The sequence below is a fragment of the Vanacampus margaritifer genome, chromosome 2, assembly GCF_051991255.1.
Source record: "Vanacampus margaritifer isolate UIUO_Vmar chromosome 2, RoL_Vmar_1.0, whole genome shotgun sequence".
NCBI lineage: Eukaryota > Metazoa > Chordata > Actinopteri > Syngnathiformes > Syngnathidae > Vanacampus > Vanacampus margaritifer.
The window spans coordinates 26,930,838-26,958,829 of NC_135433.1; the positions used below are offsets into that span (position 1 = coordinate 26,930,838).

The window sequence follows — 27,992 nt, forward strand, 5'->3', positions numbered from 1 at the left end:
TGACGCCACTAAACCGCGCCGTGATTAACTTCAATTACAGCTGCCAGCCATCCTGTGAAGATTTTTTTTTTTACACCGGGGTTGAAAAACACTTTTAATTGGTGGCAAATTTTACCCCGTAGCGGAATAGATTGCTCAGCCTTCGGAGGCGATTCATTTGCTAATGACAGACAACATCTCTCCAGCTAAATTAGATTAGCCGTGGCCCTCGGGCCACTCTCGAGTCCTGTTAGATGGATACTCGTCCCCACGACACAAAACACAGCGCTTGTTTGTTTTGGCGGCGTCCTCGCCCGTTTGACCTGTTTTGGTTCATCAATCTCCTTCGGAGTGCCGAGCGCTGTGCGTTAATGAGTCCGCATTCAATAAACGTGAAACTCAAGTGTGAAGGCGGCTGCAAGATGGGAGAACCACTTCACTACTTAACTCAATGTATAAATGCTCTCTGAATAGGGAAGTTTCATCACTTTGAGCAGTAGCAGAGGCGTGAAGGCCCTTGAGAAACAGTCGTCTCTTATGTGCATTGTGTTAAACGAAACCAAAGTATTATTTACTATATTTGATTTTTCTACATATTGTTCTTCTGCTTATCTAATCAGGCCTTAAATGTGAATGTGCTTATTTCACGGTAAAAGTAGGCTATAAAATGGACACGCTTGACAGCTGTTTCTCCCAAATGTAGGCTACTATCTGGCAAAAACAAAATAATCATTTTAAAAATAAATTTTGTGACATTTTTCAATAAACGATGCTCACAATCCTGTACAAGTCTTTTGTCCACATTTATTTCTGACACTTTCATTGTAATCGTAAGCCATAACGTCACATTCCCCCCCCACACATTGTAATAATAAAGAATATACACATGGCTTTCTCTGACTTGAGATCAGCTGGATAGACAGTTTTGAATCTCTATCGGACACATGAATTACAATCAAATACATTTTTTTTTTCTAAAATCACGAGGAAATCAAATGATGCCCTATACATATTTTTAAAGTCTTGGTAGGGCGCTAAAATAAGTCCTACTCAAAAACACACATTTGTGTATATGCTATTTGTATAATCCTCCTATTTTGTATATTTAATTGATATTTGATAATACATTCATATTGATATGAAATTGTTCACTATTGTGGACCTATGGCTTCATAGTGGGGTGTCCATTTTATAAACTGTGCTTCAACATGTAATGGCTGAAGGCATTTATTCCCTCAAATGGACGACACACAAGGCCTCTATCAAGAATTAAGTGTAAGGCGCGTGTTTGAGGCGAGGCCCTTATTAGTCAGAATGCACTTTCATGATATTAAATCATATCAAACATTTCCACAAGACACTCAAAAAATGTCATATATTGTTCAGTTACAGTTAGTCATAGGGCAAAAAGCAATTTTCTACTTGAGGTGCTGTCTTTGTTTTGTCAAGTGGACATAGCACAGAGAGAGGAGGTCATTTTGATTTTAAAATCCCCATTCCTTGGAAGAAGAAGAAGAAGAAGAAGAAGAAGAAGAAGAAGAAGAAGAAGGAGGAGGAGCGCTAATGTTTGCTTTGTGCACCCTTCAAGGATGCACTTGTACAAATCATTTTGGAATGCAGCTGACAGGCTTATAATAATGGAAAGCCCTTGGAGCTTTCTATTTCATACGTTTAAGGCCCATGTACTAGTATGCACTTTGTCCTCACTGGCAAGGCACAGTTGGAAGAACTAGGGCCCCTGGTAGAACAATTGTGTCTGACAGTTTACACATTTCTGCATACTAGCTACACTGGAATCAGTTACAGTGGTGGGCATTTTGTTGTGACTAAACGGGGTGTAAGAGGCTACTAGTGTGTGACACATACCTACTAATTGGGCCTAGTAGTGTTTCTAGTACAGGACAGTAGTTGACTTATTGTAGTGCACTCTAGATGCTACTAGTACACTGGTAGTAGTAGTGTAGTAATGTTACTAGTGCAGCAAGAGTTGCTAGAACTAATGTGTAACTAGCAGTAGACACAGCTGTTCTACTAGTGCGCCCTTGTCATTCTTCCAGTTATCTTTCTTTTGAGGCCAAAGAGCATACTAGTACATGGAGCTTAAGCAGGTCTCAAAGGGTGGTAATAGTTAGTGACACGTCTACTACTTGAGTGTAGTAGTGTTACACTGTAAACACAGTAGTTATTAGTAAGGCTTATTTGTGTACTAGTAGGTCAAAAATGGCACTAGTAGTGGAAAAAGCCTTTGTCTGTAATAAAGTGTTGTTCTACCAGTGGAGTCTAGTTGTACTAGTGCACGGAATTGTTTTGCTTACGAGTACTAGCACATGGACCTTATGATGGATGACAAGGCCAGAAAGCCGTTTGAGCATTTATTTGATATTCTTGATAAGGAAGTGTGTGATGCAGTCCTACTAGTTGGGTATAGTAGTGTAACTAGCGTTCATTTGCGTGCTAGTGGGTGAAAAGTGGTAGTAGAGGAAAAATGTTCTTTTTCATTGTGCCAAGTGATCACACGAGACAGTAAACGTTCACGTTTACTTTTGTACTTGAGTACATTTCAGTCTGTACTTGTACTTAAGTACAGGAGTGAAATCAGTACTTCTACTTTTTTTTTTACACAGATCTACTTAAGTACAGACGATGAGTCACTTTTTCCATCTGTGGTGTCCAGCTGAGCATTTGTGTCTGTGGAAGTCCTTGGGCGAGCTCGCAAGCTCTCGGGCTCCAGCGGGTCAAGCCGCCGGGTTGTCCTCATTTCCCCGTCGTCCCCTCGTCGTGCGTCTCACACGGGCGTGGTCCTGCGATTCACACCGTCCTTTAAATCATTGGGGAAGCAGTTATGCACCTGCAGGAAGTCGGCGGCCACCTCGTGTTCGGGGCTGTACGCGTTGTCCGTCACGCTGTCCCGCGCCAGGGCGTACATGGACAGCTCGTCCAGGGGCCCGCCGGGACACGCCCCCCCGCCCCCCTTCAGGCCCGCCACGGGCGAGTTCTCCCGCGACGCCTCACTGGAATGGGAGCTGGTACGAGACGTCCGCCGGCGGTAGCGGAAGCTGGGGATGCGGGAGTACGGAGACGATGACGAGAGGGAGAGTATGAATTCGCGCCGCGCCCTCCAGCGCACTTCCTTGTTCTTCTCGATGTAGATGTTGATGGCCAGGACGGCCACCGTTTCGGCCACAATGAAGGACAGGGCGCCAAAATAAAAGGACCAACCGTAGGAGTACGTGTACTTCTTGTCGTCGTCCCGTTTGTCGTTGGGGTCTCCCGCGTTGCTCGAGATGTAAACGATGATGCCGATGATGTTGCTCAGACCTGGTAGATGAAGCGAGACAAGGGGCAGATATCAAATGAGTGGTGGGAAGCATGCACAATTCAAACAGCTGCAATAAAGGCGTCCACTCCAACTTGGCGGCCACGAGCAAGTCGAGAGGTGCGTGATGTCACGGGTATGGAGGACCAAAACTGCCCAAATTAAAAATAAATAAATGACTAAATAAATAAATAAACAAACAAATGTGAAGAAAAAAAACGGATGTAAAAAATATAATTCAAAAATGTTATTATTTTTTAAAATGGAAATTAATTTCCATTTCCCCCCAAAAAAATTTAAGTCATTTATTTATTTTAAATTTTGGCAGTTTCGGTCCTCCATAACTTGCTGTGTTTTTTTTCAATTTTCTCATGAGACAGTGGGTTACATTTATTTATATAGACACATTTTTATTTACTTGATATAAATGAGCTCCCTCCAGTTTCAAAATGAAATGACACACAACGGTTTTGCCAGCCCTGCCACACAGCGTGAGACCAATCTTCATTCTAACCCGCCTTATAAATGCCGGTTAGCTCCTGGCGTGTGACGCCTCACCTGCCGCCACAAAGAGAATCCCTGCGCTGAGGAGGATGTTGTTGGTCTTGCTGTAGACTCGGCCCGCTCCCACACACAAGCCGCCCAGCATGAGCAGTACCGTGCTGAGGATGGGGAACACGCTGGAAGCTCGTACAATACCTGTCATGCAGACCAAATACGCAGTCAGTCCACACAGCCTCGTACGCTTCAAGTCAAATAAAGCGCCATTTATTTGCGTGAATTTTCACCAAGAAATCTTTTTTTTTTCTTCTTACATTTGAGTCATTTGCTTAAAAAATATCTGCTGGTGACGAAGCAAGCTCTTAACTTAAGTGCACTTGATATTGTTAGCGTTATCTTTAAGTACTTGAGAGTCCTCACAAGTGAGGGGTAGGTAACAAATGGAGGCCCTGAAATTAATCACGACATCATCCATTGTGCACGTTTGTGAGAATGGATGAATCCATTCAGTCTTGACATCGATTGGCAGGCCTACATTTTATTTTGTCTGGCTAATGGATTTGAAATTTGTCAAACTTGTGAGTGGTCCTTTATATTCATACCCTGGGTTAGCTCAGCAACAGGATTTAGTGATTGAGTGTACCAGTGTGTCACTTTTAGCTATTTTTCACTTTGTGATGCTTTGTAAATTCACATTGGTGCTTTTCAAATATTTAGAATAGTCTACTCTCCCAGCACAGTAGTTGTTTTTTTCCATCTCCAAAGCCCATATCATTTTAAGATCTTACTGAATAATTTTCCCTTGATAGGGAAAACAACAATGCTGCAAATACTGCACCGGAGTACATCCATCCATTTTCTTGACCGCTTTTCCTCACTAGGGTCGCGGGGGTGCTGGAGCCTATCCCAGCTGGCTTCGGGCAGTAGGCGGGGTACACCCTGAACTGGTTGCCAGCCAATCGCAGGGCACACAGAGACGAACAACCATACTCACAATCACACCTATGGACAATTTGGAGTGTTCAATTAACCTGCCATGCATGTCTTTGGAATGTGGGAGGAAACCGGAGTACCCGGTGAAAACCCACGCAAGCACGGGGAGAACATGCAAACTCCACCCAGGAAGGCCGAAGCCCGGACTCGATCTCACGTCCTCTGCACTGGGAGGCGGACGTGCTAACCAGTCAGCCACCGTGCTGCCTCACCGGAGTACAATTAAGAAATAAACATCTTGCTTCTGGTGTAAGTGGTGTATTTATTTTTAGTTAGTTCTTTTTGTAAACTCACACATTACTGATTGTTGTTCAATGGATTAAAAAAAAATCAAGAAAACTGTTTATAGAATCAAATATATAGCTCATTCCAAAATCGGAATGCTCCATTGTTGTCCCTCAACATGCACTCATGTCAGTGACTAAAATACTTGTATTTTTACTAGGGGTGTTAGAAAAAATCGATTTGGCTATATATCGCGATATTACAGCGCGCTATTCTCGAATCGATTCGATATGTGGCCGAATCGATTTTTAAACATCAAATTTTTATGGGAATATTCAACAAAACGTCTTACTTAGGGTTAGGATTCACACATTAAGCATGGAAGAATGTTATATTAATGGAACATTAAGCCTTAATATTTTATTTAAGGAATGTTCAAACATGAAACAGACTGCAACCTGTTTGTTAAATACAGTAGCTCAGTTATAAGTCTGAATTTTCAGATAAATAAATCAATTTCATACAAATCTTACAGTGTACATGTACAAGTTTACTGCTGAGTATTTTCTAAATTAGAGTTACAAAAAAATCGCAATAATCAATTTAAAGATTCGTATCGGGATTAATCGGTATCAAATCGATTCGTGACCTATGAATCGTGATATGAATCAAATCGCCAGGTACTAGGCAATTCACACCCCTAATTTTTACCATCTATATCAGGGATGTCAAACTCAGACTAGCTCAGGGGCCACATGGAGGAAAATATATTAACAAGTAGGCCAGATCGATAAAATCTATATAATATAATAAACAATTGGCGTCAGTTATCCACCGTTTTTTTGCTATTTGCCGGCAAGCCTTAAATTGCGGGACTCAACTGTAAACATATTGTTCCAAAAAATAACACAAATGCAAATGGAACACGGCAACACTTTGTCCGTATGAGTTTCGGCTGTGTTATATCTACCTGTTTTGCATATATATATTGTTCCCAGAATGCATTGTGGGGCGTAGTTAATGAAGTTATAAGGATGTTAATCCTTGTTATATGTGTTTGTGTTACCAATAGTTGAATGTGTATTTAGCATGTTTAAGTTTGATTTATGTTGGTCTGTTAACATTTTTTTTTAAACAAACCCTAACTTTAGGTTATGTGTAAAATAATGACATACACAGCAATTCAATGTACAAGTTGCATTGCGCATCTGAGGATTGCTTGTGGAATTACAAATGTATATGTTCTGATTGCAGCTGGCTGGTTGATTAGTATTTTTTTTCCTTTAAAAAAAAAAGTATATATATATTTTTTTTTTTTTACAAAGTCTCACGGGCCAGATTGAACCCCTTTGCGGGCCTGATCCGGCACACGGGTCATACGTTTGACACCCATGATCTAGATAAAAAAAAAACAAAAAAAAAACTGACCAATGACATAATCAAGCTCATCAAAAAAAGACATATTTATCATGTCAGTTTTTCTTGTTTTTATCATAAATCTTTGTGTCTGTGTTGACCAGTTAGCAGAGCAGCTAGCACAGCTTAGCATATACTCTTGATAAAGTTTTGCAACTTTGCTATTGTAATTAAAATAGGGTTTTAATTAATTTTAATAGGGTAACACAAAATTAATTAGCTAGCTAGATAGCAAGCTAAGAAAGGTAGATCGCTAACTAGCTAGCGATCTAGATAGATTCAAATAAAATGTACAAAACTACAAAACTATGTAACAAATTTTTTCAGTACATAACACTTTTGAAATATGTTTCTCAGGCGCTTGGGTACCTGTAAAACAGTTGCACCAAAATAAAATATCTCATTAAAAAGTGTACCAATGATAATTGGGCTGGCCATCATTTTGAAATCACATTAGGCTATATGAGATTTAACACCTGTTTTTCCAGCAAACATGACAAATTAAAAAAAAAGATCAAATAAATGGTCCGTTTTTTTAAAAAGAAATAACGTTGCGTCGATTGAGGAATGAGCCATGATGATGAAGATGATAAATAAGAGGGTGTTCTATGTGGGTGCTGGGTGCACTTACGCAACAGGTATTCTGAGCTGTCCGTGTCGTAGTCGTTGTCGTCGGGGAAATGGTTGATTCTGTAACAGCTGCCTTGATTGATGCCTGCATGACAAAGACAAAAAAACAAACAAAAACTGACAGACAGAAAAGACTTTCAGCATTTATTGAGGTGATATGATGTAACATAAACATAACAAAATCTGTTTGTCTCATTAATAATCAGCGTCAAGGACATTTTGGAGTAGGTAGAAATCAATGGACACTTGATTAGGTACACATCTATTGAGAGCCAATACAAGACAAAATTGTCCAGCAAAATGTCCGTCTGTAAAAAAAACAGTAGGCGTTCTCTGCTGGCCTAAACAATTTCAGAATCACTCACCTACATTTACATCCCAAATTTTAATAATTGTTCCATGAATTCTATTAATTTATTTCAGAGTCTATTTGAAAAAGGAAAGAACACAAGACGTCTGCTTTTTTGGTTTCAGCATCCATTTTATATAAATTTTGAGATTTACGTTGAATGTTTAAAAACTCGGTCCCAAAGCCAGTTTAACCTAGCAATATGAAATTTGGTAAACATGTCTACAATGACTGTACACGCAAAAAAAAAGCCTAAAAAATCCCTGCTTGAAATCACACAGCAAGTCGGCCATTTTGGTTTGAATTGTCCGTTTTAGGGCAATTATGGTCATTTTCAACCTTTCTTTGAATATTCTCAAGATTCAGCTCCCAAAGCTAGTTTGAATTAACAATATCAAATATAGCATGCATGTCTATCATGAGTAGATCCACAAAAAAAGTCACAATAAATATACGCAGAAATTCACCGGAAGCTACCATGTTGGTTTGAAGCGTGCATTTTAGGCCAATTTTGGACATTTTCAACCTTTCTTTGAATATTCTCAAGATTCAGCTCCCAAAGCTAGTTTGAATTAACAATATCAAATATAGCATGCATGTTTATCATGAGTAGATCCACAAGAAAAGTCACAATAAATATACGCAGAAATTCACCGGAAGCTACCATGTTGGTTTGAAGCGTCCATTTTAGGCCAATTTTGGACATTTTCAAACTTTCTTTGAATATTTTCAAAATTCAGCTCCCAAAATTGATTTATCTTAGCAACATTAAATTTGCTGACAATGTCTATTATATATTTTAAAGAAAAAAAAGTCTGTGAGTACTTGAGAAGGTGACATTTGTCTTTAAAAAGCACCTCTCGCTGAGAAAGCAAGTCAATGCCCTATAAAAACCCCAATCGAAAGATCGCAGCCTCACTGACAAGTACCAATGCTTTTTTTCTGGTGCACTCCTATGCACAATGGTGCATTGTGGCTGAAGGAACATGAACACAAAAGCTCACGTCGGAAGCTTTTAACTCTATAGGTGAATCGCAATTGGACAATAGAGTGGACGTTGAGTGGGAGTGCCAGTTTGTAGCTGTCGTCGAGCAGGAGAGTTAAAAAAACAATTTGTCTAAGAAGAAGGGAAGGGGGTTGGTAGGGTTAATGCAGGTGCTGGAATAATGTTACAAGCTCCCGTGTAGCTGTAAATACCAGCCACACTTGATTAAAGGTGTGTTAGCATCTAATTTGCATAGAGCATTTCAATTGCTACGTCTACCAAGAAGGTCATGTTAGCATTTGTTCATGTGCAGTTTTAGTATTCTGTAGGAACATTTGGATACCGAAACCTCAACAAAGTTATGATTTGATTCTCAAAGGAGAAACACTTTTTGTCAAGATTTTTCCATGAAACTGACCTAATCCATGTTTTTATTGACTTTGTTTTGATGCACATTGTTTCATGTTATGGCTTGTTTGTGTCCAATGTTCATGTCTTGCCTGCTGTCTGTTTTTATTTTTTGTTACTCTGAATTTTGATGACAGTATTTTTTTTATTTGTTAAATTTGATTTTTTTCACGAATGAACCTTATTTGCATTTTTTTTTTTTTTTACTGTACACCTGTTCCCCTGCCTTGCTTCTCTTGCTTCCTCACATTTGGTTCCTAATGTTTTTTAGTTGGAAAATTAAACTTTCAATGTATTTTTTTCCTCATACCATGACTTTTCTTATAAAAGTACAAGAAACGTTTTAGATGTGTACAGTACTTTAGTGTGTCCCTATGTGTCCCAGCTTTTTTTTTGTTTTCTCGCAAACAGATTTCTTTTATTTTGTTTCCAATCTCTGTAGTGGAAGTTCAAGTTACACTCTGCTGGCTGTGTGTTGTACTTGTTCAATTCTTATTTCGAGGGCAGGATGTACTACACTTTGTTGAAATTGGCAACTGTGTCTAAAACCAAATGAAGATGACAAGTGGGGTTCCCCAGGGGTCAATCCTGGGACCCCCAATTGTTTAGTATGTCTAGGATTCCATTAGGTCAGCAAATTACTTTGCTTTGCCTTTATTTTACTTTTTTTTTATTTATTTGATTGTAGCAGTTATAGGCTACATTATTTTTTTATCTTCTTATTTTTTTTAAGTTTTGAAATGTTTTGTAGTGGCCTCATGTTTTTAAATTTTCATCATGTTTTTTTTTTAACGTAAAAAACTCTAATAGTGGTTCATTTAAGTGTATTTTTTATTAACTATTGTTGTATTGGATTAAGAGCTGTCAAATGATATTTTTTAATCAGATTAATCACATTTTAGAATTTTGATTAATCACGATTTATCACTTAATTAAAAAGGCTTTCTATCAAAAAAAATTGCCCACCTAATTTTAAGAGCACCTGTTATATGTTAATTATTTTGACATTTAATGTTATGAGGACAGCTTCAACATTTTTGAATCACTGCCCACTCTCAGCCTCCTCTTTTTCTAATTAGTCAATTACTTGCATAATTTAAAATGAAAAACAAATGACCCCAGTAGTTTGACATGAACAAATATTCTGAATGTCCTTCGCAAACATTTATTAAATGCTTTACTTTATTGCATGTAGTTATATTTATTGCTCAAACACAGCCTGTGCTACCCATAACATAACCATTCGCTGTCAAGCTAAAGGATCCTCTGCGGTCAAAATTAATAGTGCGATAAATCTGCATTAATACATGATTAATGCGATCATTTTTTTGTGATTAATCAATGAGTTAACGCTTTAACTTTGACAGCACTATGACAATTTATATTGGTTAGACTCTACACACTGATGTCATATATTTATGAGCATAAATTGCAACAAAAGTCTATGCAGGGACAGAAGCTGTTCAAGGTAATTTTGTGTGAATTTGATCTATGTTGTGACATGACATCAATATAAATTAAGTCAGTCGCATGAATTGGAACCAGCTTTAATTTGTTGTGCTTATGTATGAACTCATTACTTGTTGTCCCCTTGGATGCATAAGAGATGATGAAAATCTCATTTAGAAAACATTTGTTTGGGCTTTTATAGCAAACACCAAGTACATCAGTACAAGGCAAGGTGAGATGCTTAGCAACCATGTTACTGTTAAAATCTTTCAGGGGCTATTAAATAGGTCTGCTGCTTAATGGGGGACATCCAAATTAATTAGTGTCATATCAGAAATGGAGCACAAGTTTCTGTGTCTAGCTGTGAAAACAAGGCTGCTCTATTTTAAGATGTGATGTGACAATTTGTACCTGCTGGAAGAAAGGAAAAAATAGATACAGTACATGGCTCTATCCTGGCAAATAATGGGGGGAAAAAGTACTCAAATACTTATGTTTGTCACTTGGCAGTAATAATAACAGGGTATCTGCTAGAGTAAATTAAGCTCTGTAAAAAAAAAACTTGCATGGAAGAGTTTGTAACATTCAGAGAAACCCAGTCATTATTTAAAACACAAATTATAGTGTTACCTTAATTAGGGGGTTCCTCCATCGAACAAAAGGTGCGATTGAGGCTAATGGATTCTGCCAAGCAACCAATAGACATTCTTAAATGTCCTATGTGACAGTTATGATAAATCCCGATAAACTCTGCCTAGCAACATAGTAAGTATTTGTCATTGGCCTTCGGGGGCAGTTTGGCCCTTTTTTCATTGGCCTCTGGGGGAGTTATGACTGAGCCCATAAACTCTACCTAGCAACAAATGGACATTGTGTATTAATCTCCTTGGGCAGATGTAATTGGCCACTATGAACTCTGCCTAGCAACAAGTTGACTGATTCCTTTGGCCACTGGGCAGTTGTCAATGACCCCTATGAACTCTGTCGAGCAGCAAGTGGGTATTTTTTCTTCTTTTTTGCCTCTGGAGCAGTAATGTAAACAAGAGGAAAAAGGTCAACAGATAATATAAAGTCGTATGTTAAACTAACAAATGAAAACATAATATTGAAGATGCAACAAGATCTTAAGTGGAGTTGCAAAGCCTCCCTCAACTCTGCCTCTTTTCCATCACAACGCCCCATTAATCTTTTAAAAAGCTAATTTACGTTAGAGTAGGATGCCTCTGACATCTTCTTTTGATTATTGTTTGTTAGCCGGCAAACACAACACGTGGACATGGCACATCCAAACATAAACCCACACGGACGCACCTTAATACACAGCACACGCCAGACATGTTGGAAACAGCTGTGTTGCCGATAGCGACAGGATGCTGTTGACAGGAACATTGTCATTATTGTTGCTCCATGCGCCCAAAGCTTCAGTTGGGTGCAAATGAACATATAGGGCCTTATTTTGGTGCCCAGAGCAAGTCTAGCACAAAGTGCAGTTTCAATGTGCGCATGAGTTTTTTCTTTATCTAGAATAGAGTGTTTTGCGTCGTCGTGAGCCATTGTGGCAAGGAAAGCAACTGAGTCCAGGCCAATCAAAGCGCCGTCTACCCTCATTCTCATTAAAATCCAGGCGTGGACGGGCACATTGCAGAAGCAGAAATTGACTCGCTGGGGTCCGTGCATGAGATTGATGAATGCAAAGTGTGTTTACACATAAACTGCAAGATCTCTCCTTGTGAATGATGTAGATGATGCATGTGATGTGGGCAATTGGAGACAGCATTAAAGTACATTTTATTATATTTAGAGTGGGATAAAATACACTCTAGTTTAGAGTAAAATTGACATTTGGAAGAAAGTAAAACTAACTAACTAACCAAATTTAAAAAAAAGTCACTCAAGGGTTGAGGAACGAAATCATGACCTTCAGCTGGTGTGACTGCCACACTACAACCTGAGTTGTGCCACTCCTACTGCTTGCTTATATCCAAGAGGAGACCAGAAACATCGTTTTTTTGCTCTCTGAGTTACGAAGATTTAAGTTGAGCGATATACTAAAACACAGCAGGAGCTACGTGGCTCAGTGAGTATATTGTGTTTCCCAAACTGGAGTTGTGGGTTTGTTCCTCAAACCTTGAGTGACTTTATTTTTTATGTTTTTACTCTCAAGTGTAAATTTTATTCTATTTAGAGAGGGACCAAATAGACTCCGTGTAGAGTAAAATGTATTCTACAGAATCCCAATGTGACCCCCCCCCCCCTCTATACGGCAGTTGTGGCGCGTGCTCAGGGGGTGCTATCAAAACATTTTTAAGACAATAACAATAATAATTGAATTTGTTCAATGAATGGACTTCTACAATGATTCAGATTCATTGTCCTACACAGCTGTCATATTTATGAATGAAATACAATGACATGCACCCAAATCTCATTACAACACCTGTGCCACAAGTTAGATCTGCTTTTTGCGAGTCTGAAATCGAGTCAAATTTTTGCCCCAAAATTATGCACCTGTTATGCCGAGCGCACACACAGCTGTCTACGAAAATACGGCAAGATGTTCAAATATGACTTCAGAATGTGACTATATGGCATTTCCATTTCATTAGTATGTCTACAATTTCTCAGTCACGTTCCAATATGCCAAAGAACTCTTACACATACATATTATGTACATCAACAGTTTCATATACACAACATATTAGGTGTATTGTAAATAATTTTCAATTTGGGTCACTGTCAATTAACTAAATTATCCTTTGCACTAATTGTACAAATATTACAGTAACATAATTAGACTGTATTAATTACTTTCCACACACCAACATTTATTTCTCTGTATGTGCTGAGGTGGGGGCAGTACATTGTCCCAAAAATGTTTTCCCCAAATAAAACGTGAATAAACTGGGGATCGGATCAAAACACATGAAAAAGTGGAGGAATATATGAGAATAGGTTCCCTAAAACAATCAGTCAATACCAGACTATGAATATGCAGCAGGGATCCAAACAAATCAAACCATACAAAAATATCAACCACAGAGAACCACAGTTGAATTCGGTGTGGGTCCGGCGATCATAGTGGGTTTGGCTTCGACCCAAAAGCATTTTTTTTGTGTGTTTATCTTCAGTGATAAGGTAGATGTGTTCAAAAGCATTCTCAACGGACACTTGTTGTTTTGCTGGTGTTCCTTTTTCCAAGTTGATTGGCTGTCATGTCCAAAGAATTGTTGTTTCAGCAAACTAACACAGGAGATGTTTGGTAATATTGTTTGTGATGTTTTTGTCGTAGTAACTGTATGCATGTATGTCTGGGACAGACAGTAAACTGTCTGTCAAAAGCCTTCACACTCACTTTTGCAAATAGAGTGAGTGTGAAGAAAGCCTCGGCAGCTTAACCTCCGCCGGGTGATATTGTTCCACCGACGGCTCTGGCTTCATCTAACACGTTTACGCCAAACGGGAGCAGAAAACAAGCTGCTGTGAGGATAGCGTGAAGACTGGCTAGGGAGGCCGCGGCCGGCTTTTACAGCTTGTGGAATGAGGAGGTTTTGTAAAGCTGTAAACAGATTAAGCGGTGTCGCCGGGGCCGTAAATCAAATGCAGACGTACTGTGCATATCGCAAGACTGTCATTTATTACTACGTCAGAGGAACAATAGAAATACATCATCGGGTGTCTATAAATCTGCATTTTGCATGTCAGGATGAAGAAAAACTATTTTGCAAAGAGATTGTCGTGATCCTTATTTGTTTAGTTTCTTTTTTTTTTTTTTGCTTCATGGAATGTCTTGTGGTTCATGTCTTTCTCGTTATGGCTTTGTGGCCACCTGTTTATCAGCCCCTGTCGCTTGTGTCTACCAATCAGATCCCCCAGCCATTTGTGTCATGTCCAGGTGTTTGTCATTGTCTTGTTACTTTGCTTGTGTTTAGTTCCTGGTTTCTATTCCGTCCTTGGCCCAGTCTCAATACCCACACTACACCCTATGCCAGGAGTCACCAATTCCAGTCCTTGAGATCTGGAGTCCTGCAAGTTTTAGATGTTTCCCTTCACTAGCACACCTGATTCATATAATCATCTTATCAGCATGCCTGATAACGATCCTGATCTTTAGTATCAGGTGTGCTAGTAGGTAAAAATATCTAAAACCTGTAGGACTCCGGACCATGAGGACCGGAATTGGTGAACCCTGCCCAACGCTCTTCAATGACATCTTTACTTAATAGAGGTGCACAAAGTGTTAGAGAGCGCGGGTTACGAGCGTGAGAAAATTGTAGACGTGGGACAAATTGTGTGAAATCATCAAACATTGACACCGCGTTTGTTGTTTTGACAATTTTTCTGCTTAAAATCAAAACTGTAGTAAAGTAGTTACTACAGTAAGAACCCCAGTCAATGGCAGCTATGGTTCCACGCCTGGATTTGCGAAGCATTTATGTGTGGCCCATGCACGACCTGCGGGCGCATGCGCACAAGGTCAATAAGTACGGCAACTACACTAGGGCAAAATATGTAGGTGACGTTAAACTTCGGTAAAAATTATACATGTAAAATGGATAAAACAAATGCTTTGACATTTACACATAAAAATACTTTTTTTCGGCACAGGCAAAGGAATTGCCATCGAAAGTCACCATTTTTTCGCTATTTTGGCAAACTCCGCAATTAATTGTGCGTAATACACTTCAGCTGAACCCGCATTGATGCGGATATTTTTCGGTATATTTCTGGGCTGGCAGGCAGGAGCCCACACATTTGTTTCAAAATCGCTCGTTTTGAAATCAGCCCGTGAATAAAGAGTAAACTGACTTAAACTGACCGCCTCATTGTCAATCAACTGTAACTACAAGCCGCCTTCCAGGCCATTATATTATACTGTATATAGCACTGACTGACTGCCTTCGTTGATAAGGGTGTCACCGAGTTACAATAATTTAATATCAAAAGTAGCAAAACTTTAATCCACGAATAGAAACAATAACAATATAAATATAACTATATTAAACCTTGACTGTACAAAAATAACACATAAAAGAGGCAAAACACAATCACAAGTGTTACTAACAAAGCACGATGGGAAAAGCCTCCTACGATTACCGTTGCTCTCTTCAAGTTAGGGTCAGTCAGCTCAGTAGTGCACCAGAAGTGGTGAGAATACATTTCAAAAATAAGAGTACACTGTTAGCTGCCTTAATGTTGCTGGTTTAACTTGATTTGGTAAGTGTGTCTTGTGAAGTTTAAAATGTATTATCCGTTTTAATGTACATTTGCTTATTGGTTTCTTTTTGTCCATTTTATGCTCACATACAATTTCAAATAAGCAATGATCGTGCTCTTGTAAGAGCATTCAATTGTAAGTTACATTTTTGATCAAATGCAATTTGAATATCGTTGAAGGGAATGCTCATCATCTATTTGACATTGATGCACAAACTGTAAAATTGTGTATGTTCATTAAAATGTGAACTGTGAAATGTGTTTAAGAATTTTTAGGGAGGGAGGCGGTAATACTCACAGCTCACTATATGCTAATACTGTACCCTAATTAAACAGTAAAAGAAGAGTCTGCCGACTAATTAGCGCCCACATGCTCAAAGGGCGCAATCGTGTGGCCAGTGCTACCCACACACCCACAACCCCTGCAAATGTGCACTTACACCGCCTTCTCACTACAAACACATCCGCTCCGTCACAAGCCAACACGGCGTGGGATGTTTATCGTAAACTGCTAATTGCTTGATTCATTCCATTATTCCTCCATCTCAGAGTCGTCTTTATTTACCGTGGTCGCATGCGTGAGCCTCGACCTGACTGCGGTGCGCTGAAAGGAAGCGGGCGGGGACCTAATTGGCCTGAGTGTGGATTAATAAGCAGTAAAAAAGCTGTTAAGTAAAGCACGGCACTTCATAAAGCAAGCTTATCATTGGCGCCTCTGCTGGCTAAATGTCACAGCAGGCCTGCAGGTGAAGAGGTGATGCTTGTTGAACAGGGCGTTTAGGGATACTGAGACACACACGCACTGTAGGTTGAGGATGAGTCAGTGTAAGCCGTCTGTCTGAACCTTTACACTGTGTTCATTTATCATCCATACCGTATGTTCCAAAAATGCCCGAGTGAAAATAACCTATAGCAGCTTTTCACATCAACTACCACCTAAGACAATTCTTCGCTCTACTAGTACCACCATCACGACCAACATAAAACACGCAGTTTGAACATTTTGAAGAACTTGCACTACAGTACCTCAGAAAGACCACACTTCGCACACCTAGTGAACCAGCTAGTCAGCAGCCCGGCGAGGATGGCAAGTGAAGTAGCAAACGAGCAGCACAGCAAGCAAGAGTGGCTAGCAAGAACTAGCTGGAGCGGCTAACAAGAGTGGCTAGCGGGAGAAGCTAAAAAAAGCTAGCGAGAGCAAAGCAGAGGGAAACACGCGGCAGGAGCCAGAATCACAGGACTCAACGATAGAGTTGCCACCCATCCTGTTCTCTTTTTTTACCAGCTGTGCTGGGAAAATAAAAATCTCTCCCGAGACACAATTTGTCCCATTTTTTTTTAGGAAGAATGCCAAAAGCTAATTTGATATCCTTAATTCTGCAGTCTAAAAATGTCCCCTGTTCTACTGTGGAACGCTTTGTTACCGAGGGTGCTTCCAGCAACACATTTCCGTAGGTGCACTTTGCATTACCATAACTCTGGCACCGTTTGTGCTATCTGAAAAATGCCAATGGCGTCTAAAAGCTAAGCCCTTGCACAACTACTTACAGCAAAACTACTGTCATTACGGTAATTTCAATCCTCCCCTCACGGAAGCCAGGGAAGTGAGTCATGACGAAAGAGTGCAGAGAGAAACTGCGGGAATTTCAGACTTTTCTACAACAATTTTAACAAAAAAAATTAACAAGATGGTATGTATATTGACACTTGCATCACATGGTGGCTTTTTATAGAATCAAGTCAAATCTGTGACTTGGTAGTACATACGTAATTGTGGCATGACGTTTTTCTAGATTAGTTACACGTTGCCCCGTGTGTTTGTATCTTAGCTTTTTAGAGTGTATGCCTTGTTTGTAGTTTACAGTATGTGTGACTAGCTGAATAATGAATTTTCCACTAAGTTCAGTTTGTTTTGTGATGAGGGACATACATTGCATTAAAGTCTCTCCCTCTCTCTCTCTCTCTCCCTCCCTCCCTATTAAATGCAAACGTTTAGGCCACTGTAACATTCTAAACGCATGGCTCTATAGGACAATTAAAAAAAAAACATGACATAAATAATAAATCAGTTAAAATGTTCTGCACATTAATGCATACTGTAATGGATTTTAAATAAAACAGCCACAACAATTGTGCACTGTTTATACACTTGATTGAGTACACTTTTCATGTACCACTTGAGGGAGACTGGCAGCCTGCACAACACCATTTTTCTTGATTTAACACACTGTGGTAAAACTCAAGCTATTTTAGTGGACTCTCACCGTACACAAAATTTTACAGAAACTGGCCAAAAGTTACAACATCAAAATTCAGGTTAAAAGTATGACATTTAGAGATTTTTTTGGTTGTTTTTTTTGCTGTCAAATGTCAAAACGGGTCAAATTTGACGCAAACAGTATATTAAAGCAATGATGTCGTCCTCAGAAGCGGTAAAACACACACAGGCATCACTGTCAATAATCTGCGTGTTCCTCATATTGACCGCAAGTGTGTGTGTATGTGAATGTGCCTTTGTCTTTGCTACATTGTGGGGCCCATACACGCAAGTTTTTCCAGGTTTAACTTCCGACTTGAAATTGTGGGGACATTTTGGTGGTCCCCACAGGTTCAGACTTCTCTTTGGGGGTCAAGATTTGGTTTTAGAGTTTAGGTTTGGATTGGGTAATGGTTGAGGTTAAGGTAAGGAATGGAGGTAGGCAATCAGTTTTGATGGTTGGGATTAGGGGGAGGGGCTAGGAAATGCATCATGTCAATGAGATGTCCCCACGATGATACAAAGACAAGTGTGTGTGTGTGCGTGCGTGCAGACGGGGTGGGTTCTCCTCTATACTTATAAATCACCATGACAACGGAGCCAACGTCCACTAGCTTTAAGGCAGAAGCATCGAATGGAAAATAGAGTGATGTGCTAATAGGCAGCATTTGTTTGCAGACTTAATAATAAATATATATATTTTTTTAATTCTCGTCACGAAACTCATCACAATTCAATCTCTAGTGCTGCAGCTATTCATCAACTTTTGTTAATTTACTTCTTGTCACTAAAAGCAGAAACATGCGTGGCACTTAAATGTGTCGTGTTTGGTCATTTGTCATAGCTTCTTCTTAGAGAGCGGAAGGCCCAGTGAAGCGTGATGCTGAAAAAATGTGCTGTCAAAACTTTAAGTGTTGCAAAAAATAAAAAATAAAAAAAACATACAGTGATGGCATAATTAAATAAAATCTAAAGAGATGATGCTTTTTTTTTTTTTTTTATGTTTTTGCCTCAATTAACGGACATTGTCCTACTTCTTCTGGTGTGTGCGCTTTAGCCAGCAGTAAAGATCATATACCATATATCAGGAGGAGGATGTATCAGGAGTCACTATCCAGGAGGAAAAAACAGGCCTCCAAGAATACATTATGATGATGGCCCCCGGGGACAAACTGCTTAGTGAATGCCTCAGGCAACAGAAGCCCTGTAAGGAGAAGGTGCCAGATGGACTGTCATGGAAAGACATGTACCACTGACAAATTGAAGAAGGCTGACATTGAGAAAACATATCAGTGGCTGGAAAAAGCTGGACTTAGACAGCTCAGAGGCGCTAATCAAGGCAGCACAATAATAGGCGCTAAACATAATGAGGTAGCAGGAATAGTGTACCGGAGCCTCTGTACCAAATATGGAATAGAGGTTCCAGAATTAAGATGGCAGACACCGTCAGAGGCGCAAGTTCCTGTGGGACTTCCAGATCAAGGCTGACAAGCTGGTGATCGCCAAACCAGCCTGACATAGTGGTGGTGGACAAATATCAGAAGACAGCAGTCGTGACAGATGTAGGAATCATCATTGATAGCAACATAAGGAAAAAGAAACATGAAAAAAGGCCAATGACTGAAGGAAGAACTAGAGAAAATTTGGATGTTAAAGGCAACAGTGATGCCATTCGTGATCAGAGCACTGGGGGCAGTTACCCCTAAGCTGGTGGAACAGCTATTTAGATCCTGTGCAGAACCCTCAAGCTACCAGGCCTCTGGTAGAAGACCCAAGCTTGAAGCTAGAATGTAACATTACAGTAGAACAGATGTGCAACCCATTGACTGGGGAGGTTATCTCCTGTGCCACACGTGATTATTTGCCACTTATTTTAATTATGTGTCATCACATACATTTGATGATGTGAGCGAATCCATCCCATCAACCTCATCGATGGGAGGCGGCAAATCAAGTGACTGCCGAAAGGAAGGAAAGAGTGAAGGAGTGAAGGCCGGTCAATGAATGAGCGTCTGTCTGCATGTAAAATGAGACATCAACATAAGCACACCTCCGTTTTCTCACAACTCCACAAAGACACATAATGTGTATAACAGTAGCTTAAGCACAACATGGCACATTTTTAATATTTATTTTCACGTTGTGCTCGGACATGACATGTCTCCGAGTCATCTATTTTTAAATCAGCGGGCATGTTTCCATAGCGATTCCAGGGATGTTGCCAAGCAACAGCATCACGGAAGACGTGAATGAAAGTTGACGATCAGTGGGCACTTTGCTCAGAGTGAATGGACACGCCACTTTAGTTTTCTTTTCTCTCTCTCTCTGGTTAACGAGAATACTTTGGCTGCTATTGTGCGCACCCACTTGTGCACAAGGTGATGTCACAGCTTTTTAACAAGCAGAGCAGGACGCAATCTGTTGACATTCGCTTTCCTTTGTTACTGTATAGCATATTTAAACTTTCATACCACCAGGTCTCCAATTCACACAGTTTATCTTGCATAGTCTGTTGTTTTCCCTTTATTTAAACACCCCATCCATTCGCAACTGATGCTGCTTCAAAACTGTTGAAAAGACAACTGTGTGCATTGATGAGTATCTAGGTTTTGAAAATATTAAAGGATTAAAGGGCAATTAGGCCCCAATAGTCTCTCTGTCTTTCAGGGCATCAGGGTCACTTACAACCAAAAGCTGCAAAAAACAATGCTGAACTTCTCAATACTACAAGACGAACTATTCTACTGTGTTGTCGGTCTTTTGACAAGGAATGCATAACAACGACATAAATCGAGGTGTGGAGCTTTTAAGGGGTGCGTGTATAAAGCAAGTCAATTTCGAGTGCTTCGCGCTCCCTTTATTTAAGGCCCTTATGAGTTAATCATAGGCAAAGGCGGGTGAGGGGCGTAGAAGGCGAGAAAGACTAGGACCGATATTTTGGCTTTTGAGTTTTAATGTTCAAGATTTTATGGCGTCAAGAAAAACTGTTTCCGAAAATGAAAACTTTTTTGCTATATTTATCGGACCGTGGATGGATGTTGAAAAAAACAGAACGTGCTGCATTCAAGTAGGGATAGGTACATTTTGCATTTAAACCGGTTTGGTTCCAATTGTAGGTGTTGCGGTATCGATTCCGGTACTGAACAATACCAATTTTCTGTACTTTTGTTCTGTTGTTTGTGGTAATAAATGTTAATTTATTTAACAATAAATTTTTATATATATATATATATATATATATATATATATATATATATATATATATATATATATATATATATATATATATATATATATATATATTAGTTGCTTTTCTTTACCTGCTTTTCTTTCTTGGGCGTTAACTGGTTTTCATTCAGTTCCTCTTTCAGTTGTTCCTTGCGTAGTTTGTACTCCCGCTTCTGTGATTCGAGGAAGCTGTTGAGTCGTGTCATCGGATTTGCGGCCGTATGTGTTGGACACTCGGGTTATGAGAGGGGCGGAGCTGTCAACTGATTACCACCTGGTGGTGTGTTGGCTCCGATGGCGGGGTAAGATGCCGGTCCGACCAGGCAGGCCCAAACGTATTGTGAGGGTCTGCTGGGAACATCTGGCAAAATCCCCTATCAGAAAGAGTTTCAACGCCCATCTCCGGCAGAGCTTCTCCATTGTCCCAGGGGAGGCGGGGGACATTGAGTCTGAGTGGACCATGTTCCGCACTTCTATTGTTGAGGCGGCCGATCGGAGCTGTGGCCGTAAGGTGGTTGGTGCCTGTCGTGGCGGCAATCCTCGAACCCGATGGTGGACACCAGCGGTAAGGGATGCCGTCAGGCTGAAGAAGGAGTCCTATTGGGCCTTTTTGGCCTGTGGGACTCCGGAGGCTGCTGACGGGTACCGGCTGGCCAAGCGGAATGCGGCTTCGGCGGTCGCTGAGGCAAAAACTCGGACATGGGAGGAGTTCGGTGAGGCCATGGAAAACGACTTCCGGACGGCTTCGAGGAAATTCTGGTCCACCATCCGGCGTCTCAGGAGAGGAAAGCAGTGTGCCATTAACACTGTGTATAGTGGAGATGGGGTGCTGTTGACCTCGACTCGGGACGTCGTGAATCGGTGGGGAGAATACTTCGAAGACCTCCTCAATTCCACCGACACACCATCCTTTGAGGAAGCAGGGTCTGGGGACTCTGAGATGGGCTCTCCTATCTCTGGGGCCGAAGTCACTGAAGTGGTTGGAAAGCTTATCGGTGGTAGGGCTCTGGATGTTGTGGGGCGGTCGTGGTTGACACATCTCTGCAGCATCGCGTGGACATCGGGGACAGTGCCTCTGGATTGGCAGACCGGGGTGGTGGTTTCCCTTTTTAAGAAGGGGGACCGGAGGGTGTGTTCCAACTTTAGAGGGATCACACTCCTCAACCTCCCGGGTAAGGTCTATTCAGGGGTGCTGGAGAGGAGGGTCCGTCGGGAAGTCGAATCTCGGATTCAGGAGGAGCAGTGTGGTTTTCGTCCCGGCCGTGGAACAGTGGACCAGCTCTACACCCTCAGCAGGGTCCTCGAGGGTGCGTGGGAGTTCGCCCAACCAGTCCACATGTGCTTTGTGGACTTGGAGAAGGCGTTTGACCATGTCCCTCGGGGAGTCCTGTGGGAGGTGCTTCGGGAGTATGGGGTACCGAACCCCCTGATACGGGCTATTCGGTCCCTGTACGATCGATGTCAGAGTTTGGTCCGCATTGCCGGCAGTAAGTCGAATTTGTTTCCTGTGAGGGTTGGACTCCGCCAAGGTTGCCTTTTGTCACCGATTCTGTTCATAACTTTTATGGACAGAATTTCTAGGCGTAGCCGAAGCGTTGAGGGGGTCCGGTTTGGTAGCCTCAACATTGCATCCCTGCTTTTTGCAGATGATGTGGTGCTGTTGGCTTCTTCAAGCCGTGATCTCCAGCTCTCACTGGAGCGGTTCGCAGCCGAGTGTGAAGCGGTTGGGATGAGGATCAGCACCTCCAAATCCGAGATCATGGTCCTCAGTCGGAAAAGGGTGGAGTGCCCTCTCCGGGTCGGGGATGAGATCCTGCCCCAAGTGGAGGAGTTCAAGTATCTTGGGGTCTTGTTCACGAGTGAGGGTAGGTTAGAGCGGGAGATCGACATCGGTGCAGCGTCTGCAGTGATGCGGACGCTGTATCGGTCCGTTGTGGTGAAGAAGGAGCTGAGCCGAAAGGCAAAGCTCTCGATTTACCGGTCGATCTACGTTCCTACCCTCACCTATGGTCACGAGCTGTGGGTCGTGACCGAAAGAACAAGATCCCGGATACAAGCGGCCGAAATGAGTTTTCTCCGCAGGGTAGCCGGGCTCTCCCTTAGAGATAGGGTGAGAAGCTCGGTCATCCGGGAGGGACTCAGCGTCGAGCCGCTACTCCTCCATGTTGAGAGGAACCAGTTGAGGTGGCTCGGGCATCTGGTTCGGATGCCTCCTGGACGCCTCCCTGGGGAGGTGTTCCGGGCATGTCCTACCGGCGGGAGGCCCCGGGGACGACCCAGGACACGCTGGAGAGACTACGTCTCTCGGCTGGCCTGGGAACGCCTTGGGATCCCGTCGGAGGAGCTGGCTGAAGTGGCTGGGGAGAGGGAAGTCTGGGCTTCCCTGCTAAAGCTGCTGCCCCCGCGACCCGACCCCAGATAAGCGGAATTGAAGACGGATGGACGGATATATATTTTAATAACATTCACTTTAAGTCATTTTTCATTAAATAAAATCAAAGTCAGATTCATGATGTTTTACTATATGTGAGATTTTCTGACAAATAATAAAACAATGAATTTAAAACATGAGCCAGAGAGGAAGGAGTAAAAAAATTATAATCAAGATATAACATTAATAAAGTAGAAATAATACCATAAATTAATATTACAAATAACAAAGTGAAGTTATTTTCAATGAACAACATAAAGAACAAAATTAAGCAGTAATACAAGAACAGACGATAAATAATTGTATTAAGTGTTTTTTACTGGTTCCTTGTGCAGTTGTTTTTCAAGAACGTGCATGTGCACGTAGCCCGATGAATTCGATCGCAACTTGTGTGTGAAATCTCGCCAAAAAAATGACAGTTGGAAGAGGACATAAATGACAATGAAGAAAATAATTGGGATTTGGGAGCAAACTCAATGTAGACTGTATCCAACGCGGCACATAATGTTTGCTAGTGCTACAGGTTGGCTACAAGATTTTGCAGTTTTATCGTTACTCCTGAAATTATAAATATGTGGCATAAGTAATATATTGTAACAATGGTAAAGCCACACACCTTATAACATGATTCAAATCGGTTGGTGAAGACGGACATCTGCTATGTCCGCATTGTGGTTCGCGCCAAGAAGAGGCAGGCATCGCGGCGGTGCTACCGCATATGGCGAGCCGATGATGGGAACTTCCCAGCCGCCGCTCGGCCTTTAGCCCCAAGAAGTCCACGCAGGTGTGGGGCACCACCCTCAAGCAAAGCATACTAAGAACCGCAAAGCTTCACTCTCCTTTGTCTTGCCTGTGTACGCTTGTTTATTAACCAAAATCCCAATGCCCAAATGCATTTTAGCACAGATTAAATATAGCGCGAACGAGTGACGTCAGCACGTTGGCTGTGTGTACACTGCTGCGTTCAAGTGCGCCATAGAAAATTACTAACAACCCCCCCCCCCCCCCCCCCCCCGTGTGGACAGACACAATTTAAGACGCGCTTCGGAACATGGCACCGTTTGTTTTAACGTGAATCGGTGCCGTCTTCGGTACCCATCCCACCCGAAGTTCACTGATGCACTGACTCTCTGGTTACCCCCCTCCTCTTGAAACATTTTCTCATCGGATATTTACGATTCACGTAGGTGACCGATTTTGGATTAAAAACGGAGAATTTCGCCGAAAGGTGAGGGATTTTCATGTCTGAAAATAATGTAATTGAAAACATCATAAAATGACAACAAGACATTTAACTTTACAAAGCGCTTTAGCCGTGTTTAATGGGCAACAGAGGGCTCTGTGTCTTGCTCAAAGACACTTCAACATTGTCACGGGGGCTTAGGATCGAGCCCAGAACCTTTAGATAAGGAGAAGATCACTTTTACCACTTGAGCAGACGCCCCCAAAGCGCAATGAAACCATTTCGCGTGCGTAAAATGCCAGTTGGAACATACTGGAGAAAAGTGCCACGCTGTTCCATACTCACCCTCAATACAGCAGATCCTCCAGAGTCCCGAGTGCGTGAGGTCCCCCTTCCTGCTCCTGGGCGGCGGCTGGGACTCGTCGGCCGTGGTGTTGGTTACGTTGCAGATGTACGCCCGCGAGTAGAGCCAATAGTCCGTGCCGATGGCGATGCTCATGAGGCTGAAGGCGGCGAAAGCCCCCACGGTAGTCAAGAGCGTCTGAACCCCGCGTTCACACCAAGCCATGTTTCCTCATGCTATACGGAAAGAACACAGTACGGTGTACGGTATAGCCTACAGCACAGTCCGGACACCGAGCCGCGCGCGCGCGCACCGGAGGGCGTCAATGCGAGGGGGCCATGCGCCTACTTGTTGAGGCGTGCACTCACTTCTTTTGCAACAGAAGCGACAATAATGGCCACAGACGCAGAAATGCTCTTAAAGCATTCATGTGTCAAGCCACCCCCCCCCCCCCCCCAAAAAAAAACACCCCATTTCAATTGTCGGAAAGAATCCTCTTGACGACTCCAGTGTTTTAAAACAGACCCCATCCTAATCGAAATGGAACCAATGGAGGAGAGATACTAGGTGGAGGGGGTGGGGGGATTGCAATCAGACATAGTCAGAGGTGGTACAAGTACTCACACTAAAGTAAAGATAGGCTACTTGTTACATAAAAAAACCTCTGGTAGAAGTATACAGATTTGACTGCTTAATTTAAAAAATACAGACTTAAATGTACCCAAATTTAGAAGTAAAAAAAAAAAAAAGTTCACTGTCAATTAGTAATGAAAACAAAAGCTTTATGAACCACTTGCGATATATATTTTTACTATTTTAACTCCTCTAGATTTAGGTTTAGAAAATGATTTCCGCTGCATCTTTAAATCAATAGCACCATCTAGAGGAGTAATATATCTATCTATATATATCTATATATAGATATATATATACACACACACACACACACAGTGGTACCTCTGTGTTCGAACATAATTCGTTCCTGCGGAATGTTCAAAGTCCGAATTGTTCAACCTCCGAAGCATTTTTTCTTATAGGAAATAATGTAAATGCAATTAATCCGTTCCCCAGGGTCTAAAAATAGAAAATTCCTATTTTAATTTATATTTATGTTTTTTACATTTACATTTACAGTACAATATTTAAACAATAAAAATACCTTACCTTTTTTGTTGTGGTGTGATGGCATCAGTGGATGATAAATGCTATGTTAATGTTAGCTTTAGTTCAGTGCTGAGTTTGTGTAGTTTACATTGGGCATATTGTTAGACTACTAAGCGGTCTGCGTGCGTTGTTTAACGTCAGGCACGTTTTTGAACAGCTAAGGGGGGTCCTCGTGCCAGTATTTACAGAAGTAGTCACGGTAGTTACAACGGCGCGATAATCTCCTTCCTAATTCTACTGTGGTTCGTAGCACTGTATGTTTTGCTTTGCTGCAAGTGGCACTGTTGTCTTTCTTTGGGCCCATGGCGGAGAAAATTGTCGTGGAAAAATCAAAATGCACTCGCGAGTATGGACTCCGGGAGCATTCACGATCTGACCGGAAATGAGCAGTGCATCGCCTCAACTACCACAACGTGACTATTTGACGTTGCTCGGCTTCGCTCAACTTCATTCGGCTACCCGTTTTCGAGGTATGTTCGGCTTAGCTTGAATGTTCAAACTCCGAAAATGAGTTCAAACTCTGAGGCATTTTTTACTCAGATTTTTTGGTTGAAGTCCGAATTGTACGAGTTCCGAGACGTTCAAACTTTATTTTGGCTCAACTAGGGGGGGAACTGCACACGGAAAAGTTTCTCTATTTTATTTACTATATTAATGATAGTTCGGGATTGGGATCGAAAACTGCCTCTTTTAAAGTAAAAAAAAAAGAGAAGAAAAAACATAAAATTGTTGTAACATTACTGATTGAAAGTAGCATGCCATAATATTATAATATGGATTGTTTAATATAATAAAAATATTCATTTATGACATTATCAATTGAATGGCCATTGTGCTCCCCTTGGCCACATAGAAGTCCTGGAGACATCTCAACTCCCCTCTCACTCATCAATACAGCACTAATATTAATCACTCTACACAGAGGATCAAGAATGTATGACAGTGAGTACTGTTATATTTTTTGTACATGTTCTGCTGCACTGCTTGTGTTCAGCCTGGTGCCTAAAAGGTTAAAACACCACAACACAGATGCTATTTGGTGTTAGCATTAAGCTAGCAGACTGAAAGGCTAGACTACATGGTCGTTTTAAATACACAAAGTATGATTCACTTTGTTTTATAGCACTCAAAGTCAATCAAAGCATAAAATTGATTTTAAAAAACTGGTAAGTTGAGTGACTTGTATTCCAAGACAATAATTATAATTCGATTCCTAGGATCTGAATAATTTGTTTGCTTGCCTGACAATTCTGCGTATCGATTCCTCTCACGCAAATGAATGACGTCATGCGCCAGAAATGCATTTTGGTTCTGATTCTGAACTTTCTCTACATGGTGTCAAGGCAGAAGCAATCTAAAATTTGGCTATATGAAAAGATAATTTGGGGGCTACTTGAAAGGCATTTATTTCCTCTAAGTGTGGGAATACTTCCAAGAGAACATCTTCTGTATTATCAGATGATTTAGATCATATAATATAGAAAATGGTAATGAAATCAAACATAATATATCAATTGTATTATTTCATTTGATCACCCAATGACAATTGATAAGAGAATAAACCAGGAATCGGCTCTACAAGAAATATCAATAATGGAATTGGAATCACATGATTTGTTTGTCACATGCTGTACCAAATGTGCAATCAGATGTTACCATAATAAGAAATCATGCCTGTCATTTTCGGGCCACTGCAAACTACAACCACAACAATACATCAAGTGTTAAATTAAACTACATAATCATCAAACCTGAGCAATGAGAGCATTATTATCTTGGTAAAGCAAAATCTGTGATGCATCTCTTGTATCATGGGAAGACTTGTGGCAGCTGCTGCAGGAACTAATCACCGTGGATACCAAAATCACCAATAAGTCCCTTTGGGACCGCCCATTAAAAGGCAGCATGCTGGTTGGGAGAA

At 41.2% G+C, this 27,992-nt stretch overlaps 1 protein-coding gene across 2 annotated transcripts; it reads right to left on the minus strand.

Annotated features, from left to right (window-relative positions):
• Positions 1 to 763: 763 nt before the first annotated feature.
• cacng4b (calcium channel, voltage-dependent, gamma subunit 4b) lies at positions 764 to 27,892 on the minus strand. Of its 2 annotated transcripts, XM_077559636.1 has the most exons (5): positions 27,823 to 27,892; positions 24,910 to 25,143; positions 7,062 to 7,145; positions 3,854 to 3,994; positions 764 to 3,297 (listed from the first exon to the last, which is right to left on the minus strand). In XM_077559636.1, exons 2-5 carry the CDS (start codon positions 25,130 to 25,132, stop codon positions 2,765 to 2,767), a joined length of 981 nt encoding a protein of 326 aa, XP_077415762.1. In that variant the 5' UTR covers positions 25,133 to 25,143; positions 27,823 to 27,892; the 3' UTR covers positions 764 to 2,764. The 2 variants fall into 2 exon arrangements, with proteins under 2 accessions (XP_077415762.1, XP_077415761.1); XM_077559635.1 differs by lacking the exon at positions 27,823 to 27,892 and having other exon boundaries at positions 24,910 to 25,314.
• Between the last annotated feature and the right edge of the window lie 100 nt (positions 27,893 to 27,992).